The 23,232-nt window shown below is 42.7% G+C and overlaps 1 protein-coding gene across 3 annotated transcripts in view; it reads right to left on the bottom strand.

Moving 5' to 3' along the window:
• Window positions 1-23,232, bottom strand: part of F13A1 (coagulation factor XIII A chain) — a 147,508-nt gene that overhangs the window by 98,854 nt on the left and 25,422 nt on the right. For all 3 annotated transcript variants that reach the window (XM_081523708.1, XM_081523709.1, XM_081523707.1), the window contains one exon: window positions 3,624-3,875. In XM_081523708.1, the coding sequence (XP_081379834.1) occupies window positions 3,624-3,875 (252 nt within the window). The remainder of the gene's footprint in view (window positions 1-3,623; window positions 3,876-23,232) is intronic.

Raw genomic sequence — 23,232 nt, 5'->3', positions numbered from 1 at the left:
GGAGGGCTCTAGCCTGAGGGTGTAAATTCTGGTCTGGGCTCAATGGTCTCCAAGAGGAAGGGGTGTCGGTCATTGTTACCCCAGGAATACCAGGCCTGGTGCATCACTTCATTCTGTACTGAAGGGTCTAAAAGACCATGCAAAATTACAAAGCAAATAGTATAAGAATGAATGTCAAAATAATATACAGTTTGTTCATATTAATTACTGTCTATTAAAAGCATCCAGATATTGGAAATTGATTTCTTTACACTAAATTTAATTGATTTCTCTGTTTAAAGAAAAATGCAAAAGTCATAGTGAATAAAAAGTTAGAGGTACTTCTTTGATGGTTCAGTGGTTGAGATTCCAAGCTGCCAATGCAGGGAGCACAGCTTCAATCCCTGGTTAGGAAAGTAAGCTCCCACATGCTGTGCAGTGAGGCCAAAGGTAAAAAATAAATAAAGAAACAAGGAAATAAATCAATCACTTGGGGGAAAAGTTAGAAATACCAGATGCTAATTTAGCATCAGATGCTAAAAGAGAGAGAAATCTACACACACACGTACCCACAACACATGTCCCCCATGCACTGTATATGACTTTGACTTCCTTCAAATGGTAAAGTATGGGGTTACACCTACAGCTTATCTGTGGTGATAGGTCCAATGAACCTAGAAAGCATTTACTTGGAATGATTAAGTCAATGCAGCAAACATTTATTAAACATTGAGTATGTACCAGACCACTGAGCCACCTGACAATGCAGGAGACACGAGAGATGCAGGCTTGATCCCTGGATCGGGAAGATCCCCTGGAGAAGGAAATGGCAACCACTGCAGTGTTCTTGCCTGGACAATCCTAGGGACGGAGGAGCCTGGTGGGCTACAGTCCATAGGGTTACAAAGAGTTGGACATGACTAAGCGACTGAGCAAAGCATGCGTGTACCAGATCCTGTGCTAGGATGAAGTCTGGATGAATTAAGGGAGCATCAGTGGTGGGGAATAAGGTGGCAAACGTAGTTAAGACAAGACAAACCCCATGAAAATGACTGATGCCCTATCAAAGAGAGCTGTCAAATGTTGCCCCGAGGACTAAGCATAGGCTGGGACGTTGACATCTTTCAGAGTACATGATCTGGCACCAATTCTAGATGACCAATGTGGAAAGGTTTGAACTGAAATAGGAAAATGCATTCAACAATTCAGAGTTCCTGAGTGCTCAGAAAAGTGAGATGGCTTCACACTAAATGCCTGACTCACTCCTGCTGCCTTTGTGAGTTCAGTTGTCTCTCCAGCACCCAGAGAAGGGCTCCTTTCTGTAATGGATCTGAAGCCTGCTTAGCACAATTAAATTAAAAAGCTAACCAATAATTCTCCCTCCATCCACCCCTGGCCTCAGTAACGTGGTATGGCTATTGATCCCCACTAATGATTTAGTGATTAAGGAGGATAAATTGCCTATGAATGCAAATCAAACTAAAGGGCTCCCAGCAACACAGCAGAACATTCTTTATCAATCAGTGCTGTACTTGCCTGCGTAATTTTCAGTCCAGTGTCCTAAGTCACCTTGGACTTCACTTCCATGTGGCGTGTGTGGTATTTGCAGCATCTTGCCCACCTGGTTTTATTTTGACAACTTCTGATTTCCTCTCGTGTAATCTTTTTCACTTGGGCAGTGGTCTCTTTTTTAATCTCCTTTATAATTGCCAAACCATATCTCTAAGAGTTCCGTGTTATGAATTACATGTGTTATGTCCCGTGTTAGCGCATGCAAGCATAACACTGGTGACTGTGAAGCTACCGTGTATTTGGTCGTGTGTGGGGTTCATCATGCAGCCCCCGTGTTGGACTGTGCTTTCGGTTCTAGGCTGGGCAAACCACAGGGTGTTACCATCAACCTTGAACCTTGTCTCATAGATAAGGATTAGTGGGTATAAGATGATGGGGGTGCCAGGTGGGGAGCATAGGATTAGCTCAGATACTGGAATAGATAATTCAAATAAAGAGTAAGCAGGATCCAGATTTATGTTATACCCAAGCAGAAAACCTTGTTTACGGATCGTATGTAAGTTCATATCCACTCTGATTCAAGTGCAACTCTCATGTTCAAAATCAGTGCTAATATAGACTCATTTTGGAAGATATTGGAGAGCAATGTGTATGGAATAGGATGACATGAGAAATCTTTGGTCTTACGTCAGCTTTTATATGTTTCATTACCTCATTTCTTAAGATCCAGAAGTGGACTCTCTCCCCTGAGTGTCTGCAATGTTTGTATCTGCCTCTGAAATTTAAGATCGGCCTCACAGCAAGTATGGAGGCAGAAATAAGGAAGGGCAGAGATAGGGACAGGGAAAAATACTGTGTGTCATGGAGTTCTTAAATTGGATTGGTAGAGAAATCCTTGGACTTGACTAAGTTTATTTGAATATAACTAGATTAAGCTTCTGCAGCAGCCAGAAGGAAAGACTCAAAATAGCAGTAGAGATTAAGCTGTATTATATTAAATTTACATGTTTGCATATTCAGAGTTATGATTTATAAAGTTTGCACCCACTGTACATTTAAACAAATTTACAGAATTCATTAGACTTATGCTTTCTGTACTTAAATTAAGGAGATAAAAGTTAGTTTCACTATAGACAGGTCAATCTTATTTTATTTTTCTGAAGCCAGATTATGAATCTTAATAGTTTTTTTTAAAATTTAAGTATAATTGCTGTACAATATCATATAAATTACAGGTATACATATATGATATAGTAATTCATAATTTTTAAAGATTATACTCCATTTATAGTTATTATAAAATATTGGCTATGTTCCTTGTGCTATACAACACATCCTTGTAGCTTATTTTATACCTAATTGTTTGTTCCTCTTAATTCCCGACCCCTATATTGCCCCTCCCTGTTCCCTTTCCCCACTAGTAATCATCAATTTGTTCTCTGAGAGTCTGCTTGTTTTTTGTAAATTCACTAGTTTGTTATATTTTTTAGATTCCACATATAAGTGATATCATACAGTATTTGCCTTTTTCTTTGACTTATTTCATTTAGCATAATGCTTTCCAAGTCCATCCATGTTTCTGCAAGTGGTAAAATCATGTTATTTTTTATGGCTGCATAGTATTCCATTATATCCCCCTGGAGAAGGGAATGGCTACCCACTCCAGTATTCTTTCCTAAAGAATTCCATGGACAGAGGAGTCTGGCAGGCTACAGTTCACAGAGTCACAAAATTGGACACAACTGAGTGACTAACACCTAGTATATTTATATGTCTTATCTTCTGGATCCTAACAATTTTGAAAGTCAAGGCTAAGAAGCCCATTTTGTTAACAGAGCAATAACACACACAGAGGTAATACCATCAGCATATTAACTTCACAATTAACTAATTGTGCAATTTTAGGCAATCTTCAATTACTTCTTGAAATAAATTTATAGCAGCATTAACTCCAAGTTATAGCCTCATACACTGAAAGCAAATTTTGCATCATTTTCTGTCCTTAAAACATGGAAAGTGTATGTAGGAAAGGAACATGTCTTCTACAATAATTTTACTATTGACCCAAAAAGAGATGCATTAAAAATATACGAACTATTTTTGTAGTGAGATAATAAATACCAGGCCCTTACCTTCACACCAAGGGTTGAAGAGAATGTATGTGTCCGTTTCTGGGTTTCGGCTGGTGCGGATGACCCCATAGGGGGTCCAGACAGCCACGTACATGCGGAACTTCCCCACAATGCAGTCTGGAGAAGACTGGACAGACAGCCGGACAGACCTGTCCTCGCTCATGATCACTTTCGCGCCCCACTTGCCACTCTGCAGCTCAGAGACCACAGGGACTGGAATGTAGGTTCCCTTATTCTCCTGGGGGTAGCGACCTATGAGAAGAAAGAAGAAATACGGCGTTGAGATTTCACAAGTTACCTTTGTTCTCACTCTGTCCCCTTAATAGCTGAAGGTGGGAAATAATTCATTAGACTTGAAATAATAAAACTGGGGTTTGAATTTCACTTTTGCTGCCAACTTGCTGCCTGATGGTAGTCAATTTTCATAACATTTTGAAGGTTGGATTAGTCTGGTTTATGTTTTTTAAAAAAGAATGACTACTTACAAAAATTTTTGTTGGTAGGTCAATGCATTCAAATAAGATGTAGAAATACTAATCTCAGATGCAAAACCAAAACAGAGCTCATAGGGTGATGTGAAGTCATCAGTACCAGAGATTCCGCTCTCTGAGGACTTGGAGAGGCTTTTTTAGGGGCATAAGGGCTGGGTGTTCATTGGAAGGACTGATATTGAAGCTGAAACTCCAATACTTTGGCCACCTCATGCGAAGAGTTGACTCATTGGAAAAGACCCTAATGCTGGGAAGGATTAGGGGTGGGAGGAGAAGGGGACGACAGAGGATGAGATGGCTGGATGGCATCACCAACTCAATGGACATGGGTTTGGGTAGACTCTGGGAGTTGGTGATGGACAGAGAGGCCTGACGTGCTGCAATTCATGGGGTCACAAAGAGTCGGACACGACTGAGCGACTGAACTGAACTGAAGGGCTTCCCAGGTGGCTCTAGTGGTAAAGAACCTGCCTGCCAATGCAGGAGACATAAAAGACCAAGGTTCAGTCCTGGGGTCAGGAAAGATCCTCTGGAGGAGGACATGGCAGTCCTCTCCAGTATTCCTGTCTGGAGAACGCCACGGACAGAGGAGCCTGGTGGGCTACAGTCCATGGGGTTGGAAACAGTTGGACATGACTGAAGTGAATTAACACACATAAGGGGCATAAGGAAAGCATTTTTGTGCATTCTGAATGCAATTTCATTATTTGTTATACTACCTATAATAGAGCTCCATTTATAAGTTGCCCATATGTAATTAGTTTTGTATTTAACTGAAACATGTTTATTGCCAATGTCATTAGTATTTAGCAAATTTAGGCTTATGTCTTGGGCAAGAATTCAGGCTCCAGACGCAAATTGTTTAGGTTTGAATCTTGGCTATGCTACTTATCACCTTTGCAATCTCTGGCAAATTAAAAGAGGGTGTGATGACATGAGTTAAGAGGGAGGCTTAAGAGGAAGGGGAGATATATGTGTGTGTATATGCACACACATATGTACTCCTAGGACAAAGTTGCCTGTTACTCCAGGAATCTCTTGACTTCCTACTTCTGCATTCCAGTCGTGTCCGACTGTTTGCAACCCCATGAACTGTAGTCCACCAGACTCTTCTGTCCATGGGAACTAACACCAAAAAAAAAAAAAAAAGATGTCCTTTTCATCATAAGGGACTGGAATACAAAAGTAGGAAGTCAAGAGATACCTGGAGTAACAGGCAAGTTTGGTCTTGGAGTACAGAATGAAGCAGGGCAAAGGCTAATAGAGTTTTGAAAAGAGAATGCACTGGTCATAGCAAACACCTTCTTCCAACAACACATGAGACGACTCTACACACGGACATCACCAGATGGTCAATACCGAAGTCAGATCGATAATGTTCTTGTCAGCTAAGACAGAGAAGCTCTATACAGTCAGCAAAAACAAGACTGGGAGTTGACTGTGGCTCAGATTATGAACTCTTTATTGCAAAATTCATACATAAATTGAAAAAAGTAGGGAAAACCACTAGACCATTCAGGTATGACCTAAATGAAATCCCTTATGGTTATACAGTGGAAGTGAGAAATAGTTTCAAGGGATTAGATTTGATAGAGTGCCTGAAGAACTATGGTTGGATTCTTGTCATTGTACAGGAGGCAGTGATCAAAACTATCCCCCAAAACAAAGAAATTTAAAAAGGCAAAATGGTTGTCTGAGGAGGCCTTATAAATAGCTGAGAAAAGAAGAGAAGTGAAAGGCAAAGGGGAAAAGGAAAGATATACCCATCTGAATGCAGAGTTCCAAAGAATAGCAAAGAGAGATAAGAAAGCCTTCCTCAGCGATCAATGCAAAGAAATAGAAGAAAACAATAGAATGGGAAAGACTAGAGATCTCTTCAAGAAAATTAGACATACCAAGGGAATATTTCATGCAAAGATGGGCAAAATAAAGGACAGAAACGGTATAGACTTAACAGTAGCAGAAGATATTAAGAAGAGGTGGCAAGAATACACAGAAGAACTGTACAAAAAAGATCTTCATGACCCAGATAACCATGATGGTGTGATCACTCATCTAGAGCCAGACATCCTGGAGATGTCTAGTAGGCCTTAGGAAGCATCACTATGGACAAAGCTAGTGGAGGTGATGGAATTCCAGTTCAGCTATTTCAAATCCTAAAAGATGATGCTGTGAAAGTGCTGCAGTCAATATGCCAGCAAATTTGGAAAACTCAGCAGGGGCCACAGGACTGGAAAAGGTCAGTTTTCATCCCAATCCCAAAGAAAGGCAATGCCAAAGAATGCTCAAACTACCACACAATTGTACTCATCTCACGCTAACAAAGTAATGCTCAAAATTCTCCAAGCTAGGCTTCAACAGTACGTGAACCGAGAACCTCCAGATGTTCAAGCAGGATTTAGAAAAGGCAGAGGAACCAGAGATCAAATTCCCAACATCTGCTGGATCATAGGAAAAGCAAGAGAGTTTCAGAAAAACATCTACTTCTGTTTTATTTATTATGCCAAAGCCTTTGACTGTGTGGATCACAACAAACTGTGCAAAATTCTTAAAGTGATGGGATAACCAGACCACCTTACCTGCCTTCTGAGAAATCTGTATGTAGGTCAGGAAGCAACAGTTAGAACTAGACATGGAACACAGACTGGTTCCAAAGTGGGAAAGGAGTATGACAAGGGTGTATATTGTCACCCTGCTTATTTAACTCATATGCAGAGTATGTCATGTGAAATGCCGGGCTGGATGAAGCACAAGCTGGAATCAAGACTGCCAGGAGAAATATCAGTAACCTCAGATATGCAGATGATACCACCCTTATGGCAGAAAGCAAAGAAGAACCAAAGAGCCTCTTGATGAAAGTGAAAGACGAGAGTGAGAAAGCTGGCTTAAAATGCAACATTCACAAAACTAAAATCATGGCATCCGGTCCCATCATTTCATGGCAAATCGATGGGGAAACAGTGGAAATAGTGACAGACTTTATTTTCTTGGGCTCCAGAATCACTGCAGATGGTGATTGCAGCCATGAAATTAAAAGACACTTACTCGTTTGAAGAAAAGCTATGACCAACCTAGACAGCATATTAAAAAGCAGAGACATTACTTTGCCAACCAAGGTCCATCTAGTCAATGCTATGTATGGTTTTTCCAGTAGTCACGTATGGATGTGAGAGTTGGACTATAAAGAAAGCTGAGTGCCGAAGAATTGATGCTTTTGAACTGTGATGCTGGAGAAAACTCTTAAGAGAGTCCCTTGGACTGCAAGGAGATCCAACCAGTCAATTCTAAAGGAGATCAGTCCTAAATATTCATTGGAAGGATTGATGCTGAAGCTGACGCTGCAATACTTTAGCCACCTGATGTAAGGAACTGACTCCTTAGAAAAGACCCTGATGCTTGGAACAATTGAAGGCAGGGAGAGAAGGGATCAACAGAAGATGAGATGGCTGGACGGCATCACTGACTCGATGGACATGAGTTTGATCAATCTCTGGCAGTTGGTGATGGACAGGGAAGCCTGGCGTGCTGCAGTCCATGGAGGTGCAAAGGGTCAGACAGGACTGTACACTGAACTGAACTGATATATATATATATATACTTATGGCTGATTTGTGTTGTATGGCAGAAACTAATACAGCCCTGTAAAGCAATTATCCTCCAATTAAAAAATAAAATAATCACAATAAATTACATGACTTTTACAAATCTCTGTTTTCCTCTTTTTCTGTCATTAAATGAGAATAATAATGCTACTCAATGGTGAAATAAAAAAAGATGCTTTGCACATAATTTCTCATATATAACAAATTTTTACCTATTATTTCAATAGAAAATTAAACATCAGAGCATTTTACCATATGTCCAGGATCATCAAACTTTATGTATAAGCTATCTCAGAGCAAATCTTTTTTCTCTTTATTGTTGTCATTTGGGGCCAAATTCCTACTTCATGATCAACATCAAAACTAAATTTTACCAATGGATTCCTTGAAAAACAGTCTTTGCAGTGTATTGAACCTCACAACATTCTTTAACTCTTTAGCTTCCAGTTCAATGTATAGTATGGTTTACCAAATAGTCAAATACCTAGGTATGTTGCTGCTGCTAAGTCACTTCAGTCGTGTCCGACTCTGTGCGACCCCATAGACGGCAGCCCACCAGGGTCCGCCGTCCCTGGGATTCTCCAGGCAAGAATATTGGAGTGGGTTGCCATTTCCTTCTCCGGTGCATGAAAGGGAAAAGTGAAAGTGAAGTCGCTCAGTCGTGTCCGACTCTTCGCGACCCCGTGGACTGTAGCCTACCAGGCTCCTCCATCCATGGGATTTTCCAGGCAAGAGTACTGGAGTGGGGTGCCATTGCCTTCTCCGCTAGGTATGTTAAACTGCAGCAAATGTTTCATTTACAAACGTTACCAAAATGCATCAGGCATTCAATTCTAGACATGGAGAAAATTACAAATCAGACTAATACATCTGAAAATTATTTTGATTGTAAGCAGAAGAAACTTACTGAAAACTTACTTCAATTGTTTTACAAAAACCATGTAGAGAATTCTACATTAAAACAAATAAAAATAATGCTTCTTTTTGGCTTCTCCAGTTCCTGGGATCTTTAAAGGATTCTTTGATAGGTATACTGTCGCAGACAGAGCATTCTCAGGAGGTAGCTGCATAGGTTGCCCCTGTGTAATTCGGTGAGGTGCTTAATCTTAATGTAAATCAGTGCGTGCAGCACAAGCCGGGGGGAGAGATTAAAGCCTTGGTGCGTTGCTGTTGTAGGAGCGTCCGTTTATCAACACTCTGAATAAATAGTATCACAAATCCAATAAAGCTTTGAAAATGGTTTTCTGCCAAGGTATGATAGTTGTCTAGGTGGTATTCTTGGGAACACACGGGGCTCAGTCTCTGGGAAGCCTGGACATGACCCACCTGTAAAAGCTGTTTGTCCCAAAGGTCCCCATACTTCCTGTATATGCTCCTCTCTGTACGAGCTCAGCCCCGGGGAATAGGTCGCCCTTTCTCTGTTGCTCTTGGAGACCCCGTTGGCTGGAGTGTGGACATCGAATGCAATCTTGCCAGCTAAACAAGACCATGATTCATTTATTCCAGTGACTCCTGGCAGCTCTTGCCACTAAATACTGACTTGGATTTAGAATACAAGTATTAAATATGACACAAGTTTGGTAAAAAATAAACTTTCGGAGAGAAAATCTATGCCATAATGAGAGACTTAGATTTTTAAAAAAAGGATGAAAGGCATTTTCAAATGAATTATATAAGCAGCCTCCTTTAAGAACAGCAAAAAAACTCTGAGAGTGTACCTAAAGCTATGGGTTTCCCAGGCGGCTCAGTGGTAAACAATCTGCCTGTCAGTGCAGAAGATCCCCTGGAGAAGGAAAGGGCAGCTCACTCCAGTATTCTTGCCTGGGAAATTCCACGGTCAGAGGAGCCTAGCAGGCTACGGTCTAGGGGGTCATAAGAGTCGGACACGACTTACCAACTAAAGCACCACCAGTGTCTAAGACTTGGGGCTAAGAAGAAAATACCATCACCTTGGTTTTTCTTCAAAGAGAAATATGTTACCAAACCAGGAACAAACATCTGCACTGTGATTGGGTCAACACTTCATTCCCTTAAAACCTCCTAGTTAAATTCCTCAGTCCCAGAGAGTGTTGAAGACATAAGAAGTTGGTTATAATTTTTTATTGGTGTTACAGGACTCAACTAAAATGTTCAATTTCAGTTTTGTAAAAGGTGTTTAGTGTTGCCAAGGCACTTCACATAGAGATGGGAATAATGTGATAGGAATGAAGTTTTATTTCCTGGGGTCCCTGTGAGGAAATTTTTACAGATGGCAACTGAGGTTCTGTGAGGTTATCACACACAAGACCTTTGTGTCACCAGGCAGAGGTGGACACGGGGCGCGGACTGAGCTCTCTGGGCTGGGAAGTCCGTTCTCTTTCCTCTGCAGGTCGCTGCTTCTGGGGAGGTGGTGGGGAGGGTGCTGGAGGGCTTGCGAAGATGAAGGAAGCCAAGAGAAGAGTGACACTGGAAGGTGTGACGGGACTGGAGGGACGTGAGGCGGAAGTGTGAACCCAAGGGCTTAGTAACTGGTAGATGGGGGCTTCCAAAAAGGGTCTCTGGGCTGCAGTGGATATGGGTTTAGGAGGATTCTAAGGGGACAGCGGTGGCAAAAGGGAGAAAGGAGACGTGTGAGGAGCTCTGCTCCTTGGGTCAAGCTGGGTGGTGCCAGACCAGCGCGTGGAGGCAAATGGGGAACAGGGAGAGATTCCATTCACTCCAAGGAGAGAGGAAAGAACCCTGATTTGCAGGCCTTTTCACATGCACTGCGGGCAAAAGCTGATTATTCCTGTAAGACCTGGCTTGTGATGGTGCCGCAGGGTCTTGTTGGCTGCTCCCTCATACCACGCTTAATTCTGAGTGTAATGATGTCAATGACAGCGCTGGGGAAGAATTTTCCATGATTGAACCACGAGCGAGGAAGTTGTGACAGAGTAGTATTTCATTTCGCTAAATAGCCCTCTCACCTCCAGGAGGTAGCACGTTTAAGAGACCACAATCAGCCTATGCTCCTGAACGGCCATCCGTCAACATCCCTGACTGCCCACCAGCCACCCTTGGCCAAATCTGGATGCGAAATTCAGCCCTCCAAAGGTGACTACTGTGCACACGTTTGCTAAAAGTGAATAATGCCTGGATAGACGTTTTGTTTTTACAAATCTGTGTAACTTTTGGGTTAAAAAAGAATCTAAGCAAGAAAAATAGAAGCAGGAAATTTAATATCCCAGAAACAATTCTCATTTTGTTTTTAATAACATAGTCTTTGAAATTGAACCACTTACTAACCATGAAAAAATATAATTATCAATTGCATTCTTTCGCACTTAACTAAAATTGGTGTCAAATTCTCAAGTGATCTAGAAATTAATGTATGGTCTTAGTTTAAATGTTTGTTTTCATCTGTACATCATTTTTGAGGCCACACAAATGCTACTTGTAAGGCAAAATTGGCCAGAACTGTATGCCTGTATTCACATGTCGCCATGACCTCTTTACATATAACCTGACTCTCTCTTTACATGTAGCATATACCTGTGAATACAGAGAGACACACCTGCCTTAACACCTCACTGCTTGGAACCCGGAGGAAGAGGATGAAAATATTTCATTCCTTTACGATTCTATTCTTTACCAACTGTGGCTCAGTGGGCCGGAGCCTGTTGTATGGCCACTTCATTTTCGTGCCATCCACATGGGGGCAAGAGAAATCCACCCCCAGCTCAAACTCAGCCTTCTTTGACTTTGGGGGAGATTCTGTCTCAATCATTCATTTTATAGATCTGGGAACACACTGCACGCAAAGCCCTGCGTAGGTAGTACCCCACAGAGGAGTGTGCCACATTAAAAAAATTAATGTTTTAGAAAGTGGATTGCTTGGAATATATTTACATTTAAAAACAACATCTTATGCGGTGATCAGAGTCCCAGGGAGTTGAGGAAGCCCACTAACTCACCTACAGTACGGTTGGTATAGTTAAATGAGGTTGCTAATATAATTATTCTGACTTCACCTTACTCTGACCTAGAGCCTGGGAGGACACAGCAGGGAGGAGGAGGCTGAACCTGTAATTGAAGTAGGCACACGTCAGTCACTTTCCCTGGTGCTCTGAAATAAAGAATCATGAGCCTCAGGGCACCCCTGTTTCTCATCTCTTGGGCACATCATCTATAAGTCAAGTGGCCATAGTTGACAGTTCTTCCTGTGCTGTACTTAATACTTCTGATCATGAGAGTTTTAATTAATCACCAGAAAATCCCAAATAAAACTTTTCGTCCTTATGAACTTAAATACCTATTTTTCTTATTAAATGGAGCTGAAGATATTATTTTATTGTCTTTATAACTCCGTAGAATATCCCAGTGCCTTGTACTGAATAGGTGCCCAGTAAATGTCACTGGATGGAATTGAGTATTTTGCAGATACCAAGTCCCATTAAGAACATCACACAGAGTTTGGAAGCCCTGGAACGAGATGCCTGTGGCAACCAGTTGTCAATTCCATGCGTCCCTCACAAGAAACAAACATTCACAGTTCTAAACTTTTTCCTTCAAGGGGTGTTTTCCGTTCATGTATAAATACATTTCAGGCTGAGCTCTGACTCCACATACCTGCAGACTTTTTTAATAGTGAATTCTTATAAGAGGATTGTCTCTAAGGAACTCATGCATATATCATATCTCCAGCTGGGAAGGTAAATTTCATGATGTTAATTCATTTTTCCATTTGATTCATTTGTTTTTCCCAAGAAACACCTTTCGTGTTCAAAATAATCCATCTCTTTCCAAATGGGCCCTGGAAGCATTACCGTGACAGCATGATGCATGTGGCAAGGCTGGAGGCGTGAACACAGCAGCCTGGGAAAGGGAAGCAAGCCTTGCGTCAACAGTCTTAGAACGGAATGAGAATGCATGGGGACAAGGCCGAATAAGTCCCTGAATAACTCTCAGAAACATCAGGTTACTAACTACAAAAACAAAGCAACAGCACCAGAAAAGAAACAATCAAAAATGGCAAAAAAAATTATAATAATCTTGGATGATGACAGTTAAGATGAGAGAAACACAAATGTTCAACAGAGAGTCATTCATTAAGGACCTTGGAACCTATGCTTTCTATTCAATACCTTGCCAGTGGGATGTGTGTGTGTGTGAATGTGTGTATACATACATATATATATATATATATATATATATATATATATATATACGTTGTTATTTAGTTGCTTAGTCGTGTCTGGCTCTTTGTGACCCCCATGGACTGCAGCACACCAGGCTTCCCTGTCTTTCACCAGCTCTCAGAGTTTGCTCAAACTCATGTTCATTGTCGGTGATGCCATCCAACCACCTCTGTTGCCCCTTTCTGCTCCTGCCTTCAATCTTTCCCAGCATCAGGGTCTTTTCCAGTGAGTCAGTTCTTCGCATCACGTGACAAAAGTATTGGAGCTTCAGCTTCAGGATCAGTCCTTCCAATGAATATTCAGGACTGATTTCTTTAGGATTGGCTGGTTTGATTTCCTTGCTGTCCAAGGGACTCTCCACAGTTTGAAAGTATCAGTTCTTTAGAGCTCAGCCTTCTTTATGGTCCAAATCTCACATCCATGTATGACTATTGGAAAAACCATAGCTTTGATTATATGGACCTTTGTCAGCAAAGTGATGTCTCTGTTTTTTAATGCACTGTCTAGGTTTATCATAGCTTTTCTTCCAAAGAGGGTGTATTAAATATATATGTGTGTGTATATATATACAAAATTTACTTATTTGTATTTATTTATTTGGATGTTTCCTACAGGAAGAAAGCTTCCTGGCGGTGCTAATTCTTTGGCTCTCAGTTCAGTTCAGTCGCTCAGCTCTGTCTGACTCTTTGTGACCCCATGGACTGCAGCATGCCAGGCTTCCCTGTTCAGCAAACCAGAGAAGCAAGGGGAAGCTTCTTGAGGACAGGGACTGACTTTTGTCTAACTTTGTACATCCGGTGCCTTGTATCATCTTGGAACATAGTAAGCTTAATAAATTTTTGGTAATTTCTTGATAGTTATATTCTTTAAGTTGTCTTGTCTACCTCATTTCACTTTCAATCCTTACTAAGACTCCTAAACTATTTTTGGAGTAAGATGTATTTCTGTGAAATATACATGAAACCAGCCCTGGGCAAGGCTCTTTGAGTGATTCAGAAAAATAACAAGGCCACACCCAATGAGGACCCACATTATGAAGTGCATAGATGACCCACCAAGGTAATGATGTGGACATAAGAAGGCAGGGGCTGGCCTAGGGTGTTGCCAACAGCACAGAGAGGAAGAAAGGACATGAGGCAAAATTCAGAGGAAACATCAACGACATGGAGATAGGGTCATCTCTTTGTTGGTGAAATAAGACTGACGCCTCCAACAAAATCGCTTACATTTTATGCACCCCCAGCATGCCAAGCTGTAGTTGGGATGACCTACCACAAGGAACCATGTGTGACGAGGGATTCTATAACACTGATCTTTACAGCTGTTGGGTGTGATAGAAACCCAGAGATGGTGGTGGTGGTTTAGTCATTAAGTCGTGTCTGACGTTTGCGACCCCATGGACTGTAGCCCACCAGGCTCCTCTGTCCGTGGGATTTCCCAGGCAAGAATATTAGAATGGGTTGGCATTTCCTTCTCCAGGGGATCTTCCTGACGCAAGGATTGAACCTGGGTCTCCTGCACTGCAGGCTGGTTCTTTACCAACTGAGCCACCAGGGAAGCCCTGAACTCAGAGAGGGAAGCAGCTAAAGGTGTTACAGAGTCGCCCCTCACTCCAACTGTTATGGAACAATTTCAGCTCATCTCTCTGGTTCTGCCATCCTCCAGCTGGACTCTGGAAGCCCAAGGAAGGTTTGGAGGTGGGTTGTGGTGGGAAACACACTTTGGAGTGAAAGTACGAATCACGGACCAGCTGCGTGGCCATGCATAAGCTCGGGTGCTTATCTGTTTCTCGGTCAGCTTCAGGAAGCGAGCCATAAGGAAGTCTCTCTGATAGGAACCAAATCTCCTCGGCAAATCCCAGTTCTGTGAAGCTAAAGATCTGTTTGTTTGCACTATATCCATCACGCAGGCAGCCTGAGGCTTATGGGTCTTAGCAGATTTAAGAAGCAATGTCATTAGCCAACAAAGACAAGATCTAAAGTTTAGCTGAAAAGCCAAACAGAACTCTGATAAAATTTTCACTAAAACAGTCGATTCTTGTTAATAATGTAATGGCAACAATGATAGGAATAAGAACAAATCATTGGTAATTCTAAAAAAATATGTGCCTGTCTTTGGAATGCAAATATGAATGTAATACATAACAAGAAGTTTAAATGATGTCACATCTCCAGAGAGTAAACCAATTGTTGGCAGAGCAAAAATCAACATGGAAAGCTTCTAAGAAATAAGAGGCAGTCTTATTATTGGTATTAGTCTGCAGGAGGATATCGACAATACATGCTCAATAAACACTTATTTAAACAGATATTTACTAATTCTTAGTAAAAGCAAAGTCATGTCACTTAACTTGATGGTGACGAGGGTGAGTATATAAGATGTATATGATATACTTTCTGTCCTCAGTGAGTTCAAAACCAAATATCCAAGTTGAGACTGTAATTCAAGTCAGAAGACTAATGTGAGATCAATAAACCAAAAGCAGTGGATTGCTAGTGGAGCCAAGGATGATTTTATTAAAGACATAACAACAAAGAAAGAACTTCAGGGATGAAAGAGTGGCATGCATGTTGTATTTTATTAATTCATGCATGTGTTTATGTGTGGATGCTCGTTTGCTTACAATAGATGTTTGTAGTTGCTTTATGAACTGATCATTGATTACATGGAAAAGCATCATAAAACGTAGTGTGCTCAAGCCAAGTTTCCACAGTGCCTGCTTGTGTGTGTACGTGCTCAGTTCTGTCACTCAGTCCTGTCTGACGCTTTGGGATCACATAGACGGCAGCCCACCAGGCTCCTCTATCCCTGGGATTCTCCGGGCAAGAATACTGGAGTGAGTTGCCATTTTCTCCCCCAAGGGATCTTCCCAACCCAGGGATCTAACCCGCGTCTCCTGCGTTTCCTGCATTGGCAGGCAGATTCTTTACCACTGAGCTACCTAGGAAACCTCAGTGGATATACATCAATTACATAAGTGACCATGTAGAAGACCTTGTTTCAACACACAGACATAAAGGAATCACACCCACTTGCCCCAGCCAGGGACTCCTTATGGGCAAAGGAGATTGTTCTTCTTGATATTTCCCCAAGGCTTTAAGGAATATTTCAAGTTTCCTTCATTTCCTCCAGTAAACTTTTTAAATCAGTAAAACTCCACTGATTTGCCTAACATCTTTTTAAAATTGTAGAGTACCTCGTTATTTGTGGACTGAAGTTGTACAATTTGGTCTTTCATGAATGACACCAAGCCCCGTCCTTTGGAAAATGGCACAGTGAGGGAATCTCGTCTAAAACATCTCTCACTGCTCTAAGACCCCAAATTCAGAGCATGTACTCTGAAGTTTCACAATGTTTGCTGTGTAACCGAAGGATCCTCACTTTGGTGCCTCCTCTGGGCTTCCCTTCCCTGGCTGAACATCAGCCATGGGGCACCCCATAAAGAAGTCATTCGGCTGCTCATTCTAAGGGAACTGACATCAGTTAACAGTTAATGGCAAGAGTCTAATAAATCCATTCTTCTTAAAATTTTAATATCTGATAAGACATTGTACTTCCTCACATGTCCATACTTACTTTTTATAGGAAATAATTCCCTAGCATCTTACATGAATAAGTAACCATAGTTGAATTTCATTCATTGCATCAGTTTGGAGAGGGGATGGATTCCTGTCTTCACTTCTCATTCAGCAGGGTCAGCTGAGGCCTTTGCTGCTACTACTTGAAGCTTAGTTTCTTCCTCTGCCCAAGTCTGCTACCTTCGCAAAAGTTAATCCCAAGATTACTCCCTAGTCAACTTCTTGTCTGCGAATTTCAAAATCTCCTGTCTTGGGGAACCCAGCAATTATAGACAGAATATTTGTATTAACCCCACAAAATTTAAATGTTGTAGACACAAAGTCTTCACTTATACTCACTGCTAGAACATTGTGCTAGATACGGCTTCATGGTGGCTTATAGAAGCACAACAATAGTATTATAGCGCTTTGGAAACAACTCGCTACAAGTCCCACATATTTGGAAGTGGGACCTTTGAGAGGTGACTAGGTTATGAGGGTGGAGTTCTCGTGAATGGGACAAGCGTGTCTATACAGGAGACCCTGGAGAGACCCCCTTGCCCTTTCTCCATGCCAGTACACAGTGAGAAGACAGCTGTCTGAGAAGCTGTAAGTAGATCCGCAACCACACACTAAGTCTGCCAGTGCCTTGATTTTGCTTCCCAGACTCCAGAACTGAGACAGAGGTTTGTTTATAAGGACCTAGTCTGTAGCATGTTGTTCCAGCAGCCAGAACAGACTAGGACACTGACCTAGAACTCTGCCATAGACAAGTAATCAACATTAACGCCATCAGTAAGGAGATCTACAAATATTATGTGCAACCGTCTAGGATTCTCCAAGAAGAACATGGAACCACTTCTGTGACACTACTGCCCAAGACGCATAACCTGACAGCAGTTTCAAGGAAGCATCAAGACAAACAGATCCAAACTGGGAGTCACTGTACAAAATTAATGCATTACAGTCTTCAGAGGTGTCAAGGAACCGAAGTCAAAGAAGACTACAGAAGTGTTCCAAATTGAAAAAAACTAGAGACAAGACATGACAACAAAATGCAACATATGGTTTTGGACTGGATCCTCTTGCTATAAAGGATGTTATTGGGGCTACTGGTGACACCCAAATGGGGTCTGAAGATTAGATGATCATAACACATCAATTATACTTTCTTGATTTTGGTGGTTATACAGGAGAATGCCTTTGCCCATAAGAAATACACACTGAAGTATTTAAAGAATTCAGTGATGATGGAACATTGGGTTGAAAACTCTTAAGTGGTTCTGGAAGAAAAACAGAAATTCTCTGTATCACTTTTGTAAATTTTCTATAAAATAGAATTTCTTTCAAAATTAAAAAAAAAAAGTTTTAAACAGCAAACAGCAGAACAACATGGGTAGCCATCATTTGTACAATTATCTTGTATATATACATTCTCCTTTTTAAAATTTTTTATTTCATATTAGAGCTTAGTTTCCCCTTAAAAAAAAAAAAAGAAAACATCACTGATGTAGGTCTTTAAGTTTCTTAAGATGAGCAGTGCTTTTTGAGCTTTCTGTCTTTGGGACACCAATATCAACTCTTCAAAAGTACGTGCTAAAGGGAACCCTCCTTGGTATCTTGCACTAGGCAACCTCCTGTCTCTACAAGGGGCAAGATATGACCTGACTTTTCAAGAAGCATCAAGTGCAAGAGAATATAGGACCGATATGGAGCAAAATGTCAAGGAACTCAACTCCTTGCATAGTAACACAAACGGAATCCAAGTTTGAAGAAATCAATATGGTGGTGACTACTCAGTAAATCCCTGAAGCAGGGACAACTGCGCTCCCCCGAGGCCAGGTTCCCTGTGCCATAAAAATCTAGGGAAAAGAGGCAGAACAAAAAGAGACTTCCTTCTCATCTCCGAAGATGACTACCTTATGTTCTGCCCTAAATTATCAGGACTGTGATTTCTTTCTTGAAATTTTACCATGATGGAGATAAACACAAATGCTGTCTTTGTGAATCATCTTTATTTTTAAAATTTGGCTAACACTCCACTCAAGTGTCTTTGACATGTTTAAAGCAATTTGTTTCACAAATATGGAAGTTAGAAAAGATTGAGATGATGGAAAGGAAGTAATGGAGACAGTGTGTCATTTTCTATCACTTGGAAATATGTTGCACAAATAAAAAAAGTTGTTTGGTGGAAAATGCCACCCTAGCTGTCTCTCCACTGCTTCACTGCCATCATTTTAGTCAGAGAAGTGCTGTTTTTGTCTTGTTAATTGCTTCAGAATATCAGGGGCTCTTGTCTACTCTGTGCACTAATTTTTCCAGTGAACTTACAACATATACAGCGACCTAACTTTCAGATGTTGGACCTCAAATGTGACTTGTCTCTTTGGGAGCAGGTTATGGGGTTGAGAGGGAAAGCTAGTTTGTCTCTGTATTTTCCCGGTCAAGGAAATATAACAGTAGTTCTTGCAAGTCCAGATGGAAAGCATGGTACCTTCACTGGAAGAGTTGAGAGCACTGTGCTAACGACTGCTTTCCAAAAAAATCCTGCACGAGTGTTTCTCCCCAAGTCAAACCATAGCATGAAGTGCTGCACACACCTCCTTTAGCTGCTTGACTGCAGGAAGCGTCAGGCCCCAAAGATCCTCGTTCTCTGAGGTCTGTCTTAGACTGTGGGGGATGCTGTAACAAAATGCCACTGACTAGGTGGCTTCAGTAGCAGACGTTTGTCTCTCATGGTTCGGAAGCTGGAAGTGCAAGATCAGGGGTGGGCAGGCGTGGTCCCAGGCAGCTCTCTGTCCGGCCGGCCTCCTGCTTGCTGGTCCCCACACGGTGGGCAGAGCGAGCTCTGCTCTCTCCCTCCTCTTACTGTGTGCGCGCTCAGTCGTGTCTGACTCTTTGCAACCCCAAAGACTGTAGCCTGCCAGGCTCCTCTGCCCATGGGATTTCTCAGGCACAAATACTGAAATGGGCCTCCACTTCCTCCTCCAAGGGATCTTCCCAACCCAGGGATTGAACCTGTGTCTCCTGCATTGGCAGGTGGGTTCTTTACCCCTGAGCCACCTGGGAAGCCTCCTTCCTCCTCTTGAAAGTATACATATCCCATCATGCAGCCAGACCCTCATGACCTCATCTAAACCCAATTATTCTCCAAAGGTGCCACCTCCAAATACCAACACATGTGAGTTTGGCCGGGGGGGAGGACAAAAACATTCAATCCATATCAGTGTCTCCCCTTCTTCTGCATCCCCCTCCCTATTTCATTTGTCCTGCCCAGGTTACACCTTAACCCAGCCCCTCCCACCCAGTCTGTTTCCCCAGGGAGGAGCCAGTGGAATTCAGATCCTGACTACTGGCCGGTCCTAGTATCCCCGACTGGATGCTGGACCCGAGCTCTTAAAAGGTCTCAGAAGCAAATAGGGCCCACTGAATGGGAAGCCAAGACAGGAACCCATCCACTCTCCAAACTGTATGTAATGAATGGAATTTAACTATGGCAATTTATTCATTTGAGGTGTTAGGGAATTATTTCCATGAGGAGTAATTGTGGAGGTAAAAGGAAATGCAGTTAGTCATATCAGATATTAAAATTAAAGCAAGAATGAATGAATTCGAATCTTGTCATTAGCTGTTAGCCCCGGAGAAGGGAATGGCAACCCACTTCAGTATTCTTGCCTGGAGAATACTCAGAGGAGCCTGGTGGGCAACAGTCCACGGGGTCGCAAGGACTCGGACACGACTGAAGCGACTGCACGCACGCGTTAGCTGTGAGCTAAGACCGTTTCCCTGAGTGAGTTGTCACTGGCTTTTTATGGGGTGCAGCGTGGAGATGTTCAGTGTCACCAGGGAAAGCAGCTCCAGGGGATGTCCCAGCATCACTGTTTCCGAGCCACTCCCTGGGCAATGCAATATTCTCGATACATCTGAAGACCGCTGTCTGGGCTTCCGCTTCTGATGACGTCGATTGCGACTGTGACCATCACCTATGTCTGAGAATGATCTCGGACCTGATGTCCAGGCTGGTTGAGCCACTCTGATGGGACTCTGGCCCATTTATTCCCCCATTTGTTCCAAGTTTCTTTTAGTGCCCACCCTGTCGCCCAGGGGATCTGATTGAACACTCAGCTAATTCCACCCATCTTATTAACAGTCTACACATTACTCCCCCGAACTGTGAAGCTGCTTTCATGGTTCAAAGTGTGAGAATCTCTAGATCAGCAGGAAAGCGGGGTAATACATCTCTTCTCCCCTCTCCCCACAGGCATTTTTGGTGAATAGATAAAGGGGGTGGGTATCACTCGAGTCTCTCCCGACCTCTCGAGCGCCGAGCCCTGCACCGTTTGTCAAGCCCCCTTTAAACTGTTCTCGAAAACTAATGGTGACTTAATTGCATTTGATCATGTTAATGAGATTCTGATCTTTGACAAAAGCTAGGTTTTCAGGGCTCGAGACGTGATGAAATGGGCTGTTGAGGAAGGAGGGTGACTGCTGAGGAGAGATCCAGATGCCGCTTCCACATCCGCAGGGGACCTGAGCGCTGAATCCCAGCTAGTGCAGGCTGGTTCCATAAGGCAGGCGCACCCCTCGCAGGCCTGTCAGCCTGGGTCTCCCACACCCCTGCTGTCTCCATATCACTCCGGGAGCCTCAAGAGTGAGCAGGGCTCAAACCCCAACATAACTGGGAGGTCTGATTCAGTTAAGGATTTCTCTTCATTAGAAACACGTGGGGCTTCCCCAGCAACCCAGGGGTTAAGACTCCCCCTTCCAGGGCAGCGGGTCCAGGTTCTATCCCCAGTCAGGGAGCTAAGATCCAACATGCCTTGTGGCCAAAAATCCAAGACATAAAATAGAAGCAATATTGTAACAAATTCAGTAAAGACTTTACAAAATGGTCCACATTAAAAAATCTTAAAAAATAAAAAAAGAATACGTGTACATCCACAGAACAATAAGCTCTTGGACTTCCAAGAACCCATCCTCCCAGCCTGGGGCATGCACACTTCCAGTCCCTCTTGTGAAACTCCCAATGCCTCAGGATCCCCTCCTCAGGGACTCTTGCCTGGTCCTGAGACCTTACTTTTCAACTCCATCCTGGGTCCCTCCTGACTGTCCAGCCAACCAGCATCTATTACATACTTCTGGTAGACAACGGTACAGCCCAGCTCTAGAACATGTACTGTACAGTTATATTCATTAACTCTTTGTAGAATTCTCATCCCAACTCTAGCCAGCTCTTTACAGATGGGAATGGCATTTTAAATCCCGCTTCTCATAGTGCCAGATACAGCAGAGGTTTCTGCACAAGAAATTCACTGGACCAGATGTGAGATGAGGTCTTATAAAGGCACTTTAAAAGACTTGGAGAGGAGGTCGACACAAAACTGAAGAAGCTCCCACAGGACAGCAAAGACCCAGGGCTAAGGCAAGCTTCAGCCAGAGACGGGACCGTGTATGTCGAGCATCCAGCTCAGCTCCCTGAAGCCTGAAGAAACACCTCCAGACAGACAAAGATTGCTGCACCCACCTCCTGCGGGTCCTAACTCCAGTTACTCTCCTAACCAAAGGAGAAATACCCAAACGTTCGTCCCCAGGACACTGTGTACGTGTGTATAGAGAGACAAAAAGAGCAAGAGAGAAACTGAAATGGAAGCAAGAGAAATGATAAGACAGGGTAGAAAAGATCAGAGAGGCTGAGACAATGAGAAGAAAGAAAGCTTTTCTTATCTACAGAATAACAAAAGAGAGGTCAGCTATTTATGGGTTGTCTTGTGGTCCCCTGATACCTGTTCTGCTCTGGCTGCTATTAAGCAGTACTTTATAAAGGTTATACTTCCCTAAGGACTGCTGTAAAGATTGAGCTTTCCTATGCAGACAGGGCTTCCCTGGTGCCTCAGATGGTCAAGAATCTGCCTGCAATGCAGGTGACTCAGGTTTGATCCTTGGGTTGGGAGGATTCCCTGGAGAAGGAAATGGCAACCCACTCCAGTATTCTTGCCTGGAGAATTCCCTGGACAGAGGATCCTGACGGGCTCCATAAAGGCGCAAAGAGTCAGACACGACTGAGCAACTAACACTTTCACTTTTTCTATACAGCTGCAATCTTCAAAATAAGGCTGATAACTGGGTCATCTTATTAGCAACCAACTATCACTAAGGAGCTCCAAGAGCTTTCCAGTTATTCCCTCATCAGCTCTTACAACACGCTCGAGGAGTAACGAGAGGGTGCAGATTATGAATAATTAGTCCACTTTCATCCTTTTTCAGTGGGTTTTAATTCCACTTGATTGCTCTCTCTTTTCACCGACTGGAGACTGAAGAGCAAGGTATGACAGTGGGCGCATTCATTTTCGTTACGTTTTTTTTCATGCACTTTTGTCAGCCCTAACTTCACAAATTGCAAGAGTTTCTTAGGATTTCTGTGGAAAACCAGGGATGCCTACACTGTTCAACCCCGGAGTTCAGATGACCCGTGCTGGAAGAGGACAGTTTTAATGATGTGGGTGCTAATTAGCCAAGGTTGTGAATTCTCATAAGTGAGAGAGGTTAATGTTAAGACACAAGTATGGAGATAGAGAGGAGCCAAGGGGAGGCGAAGTGGGGGGTGAAAAGGAAACGGAAAGGAGGGAGGGAGGGAGTCAGGCGTCTGTGAGGTATCATCTCAGCATCCGTGGGCCTTTGTAGGGGGGCCCCTGAGTACCCTGGATGCCCCGAGACACACAGACAGTGCTGGTACCCTTTCAACGTGAGTGTTTGCTGAGAATCTCAAGCTCTGGAGGATGGGACTGGGTCACAAAGCAGGGAAA

The sequence above is a fragment of the Giraffa tippelskirchi genome, chromosome 8 (assembly GCF_054371585.1).
Source record: "Giraffa tippelskirchi isolate mGirTip1 chromosome 8, T2T-mGirTip1v1.2.pri, whole genome shotgun sequence".
NCBI classification, from domain to species: domain Eukaryota; kingdom Metazoa; phylum Chordata; class Mammalia; order Artiodactyla; family Giraffidae; genus Giraffa; species Giraffa tippelskirchi.
This window is presented reverse-complemented; position numbering and strand designations above follow the sequence as displayed.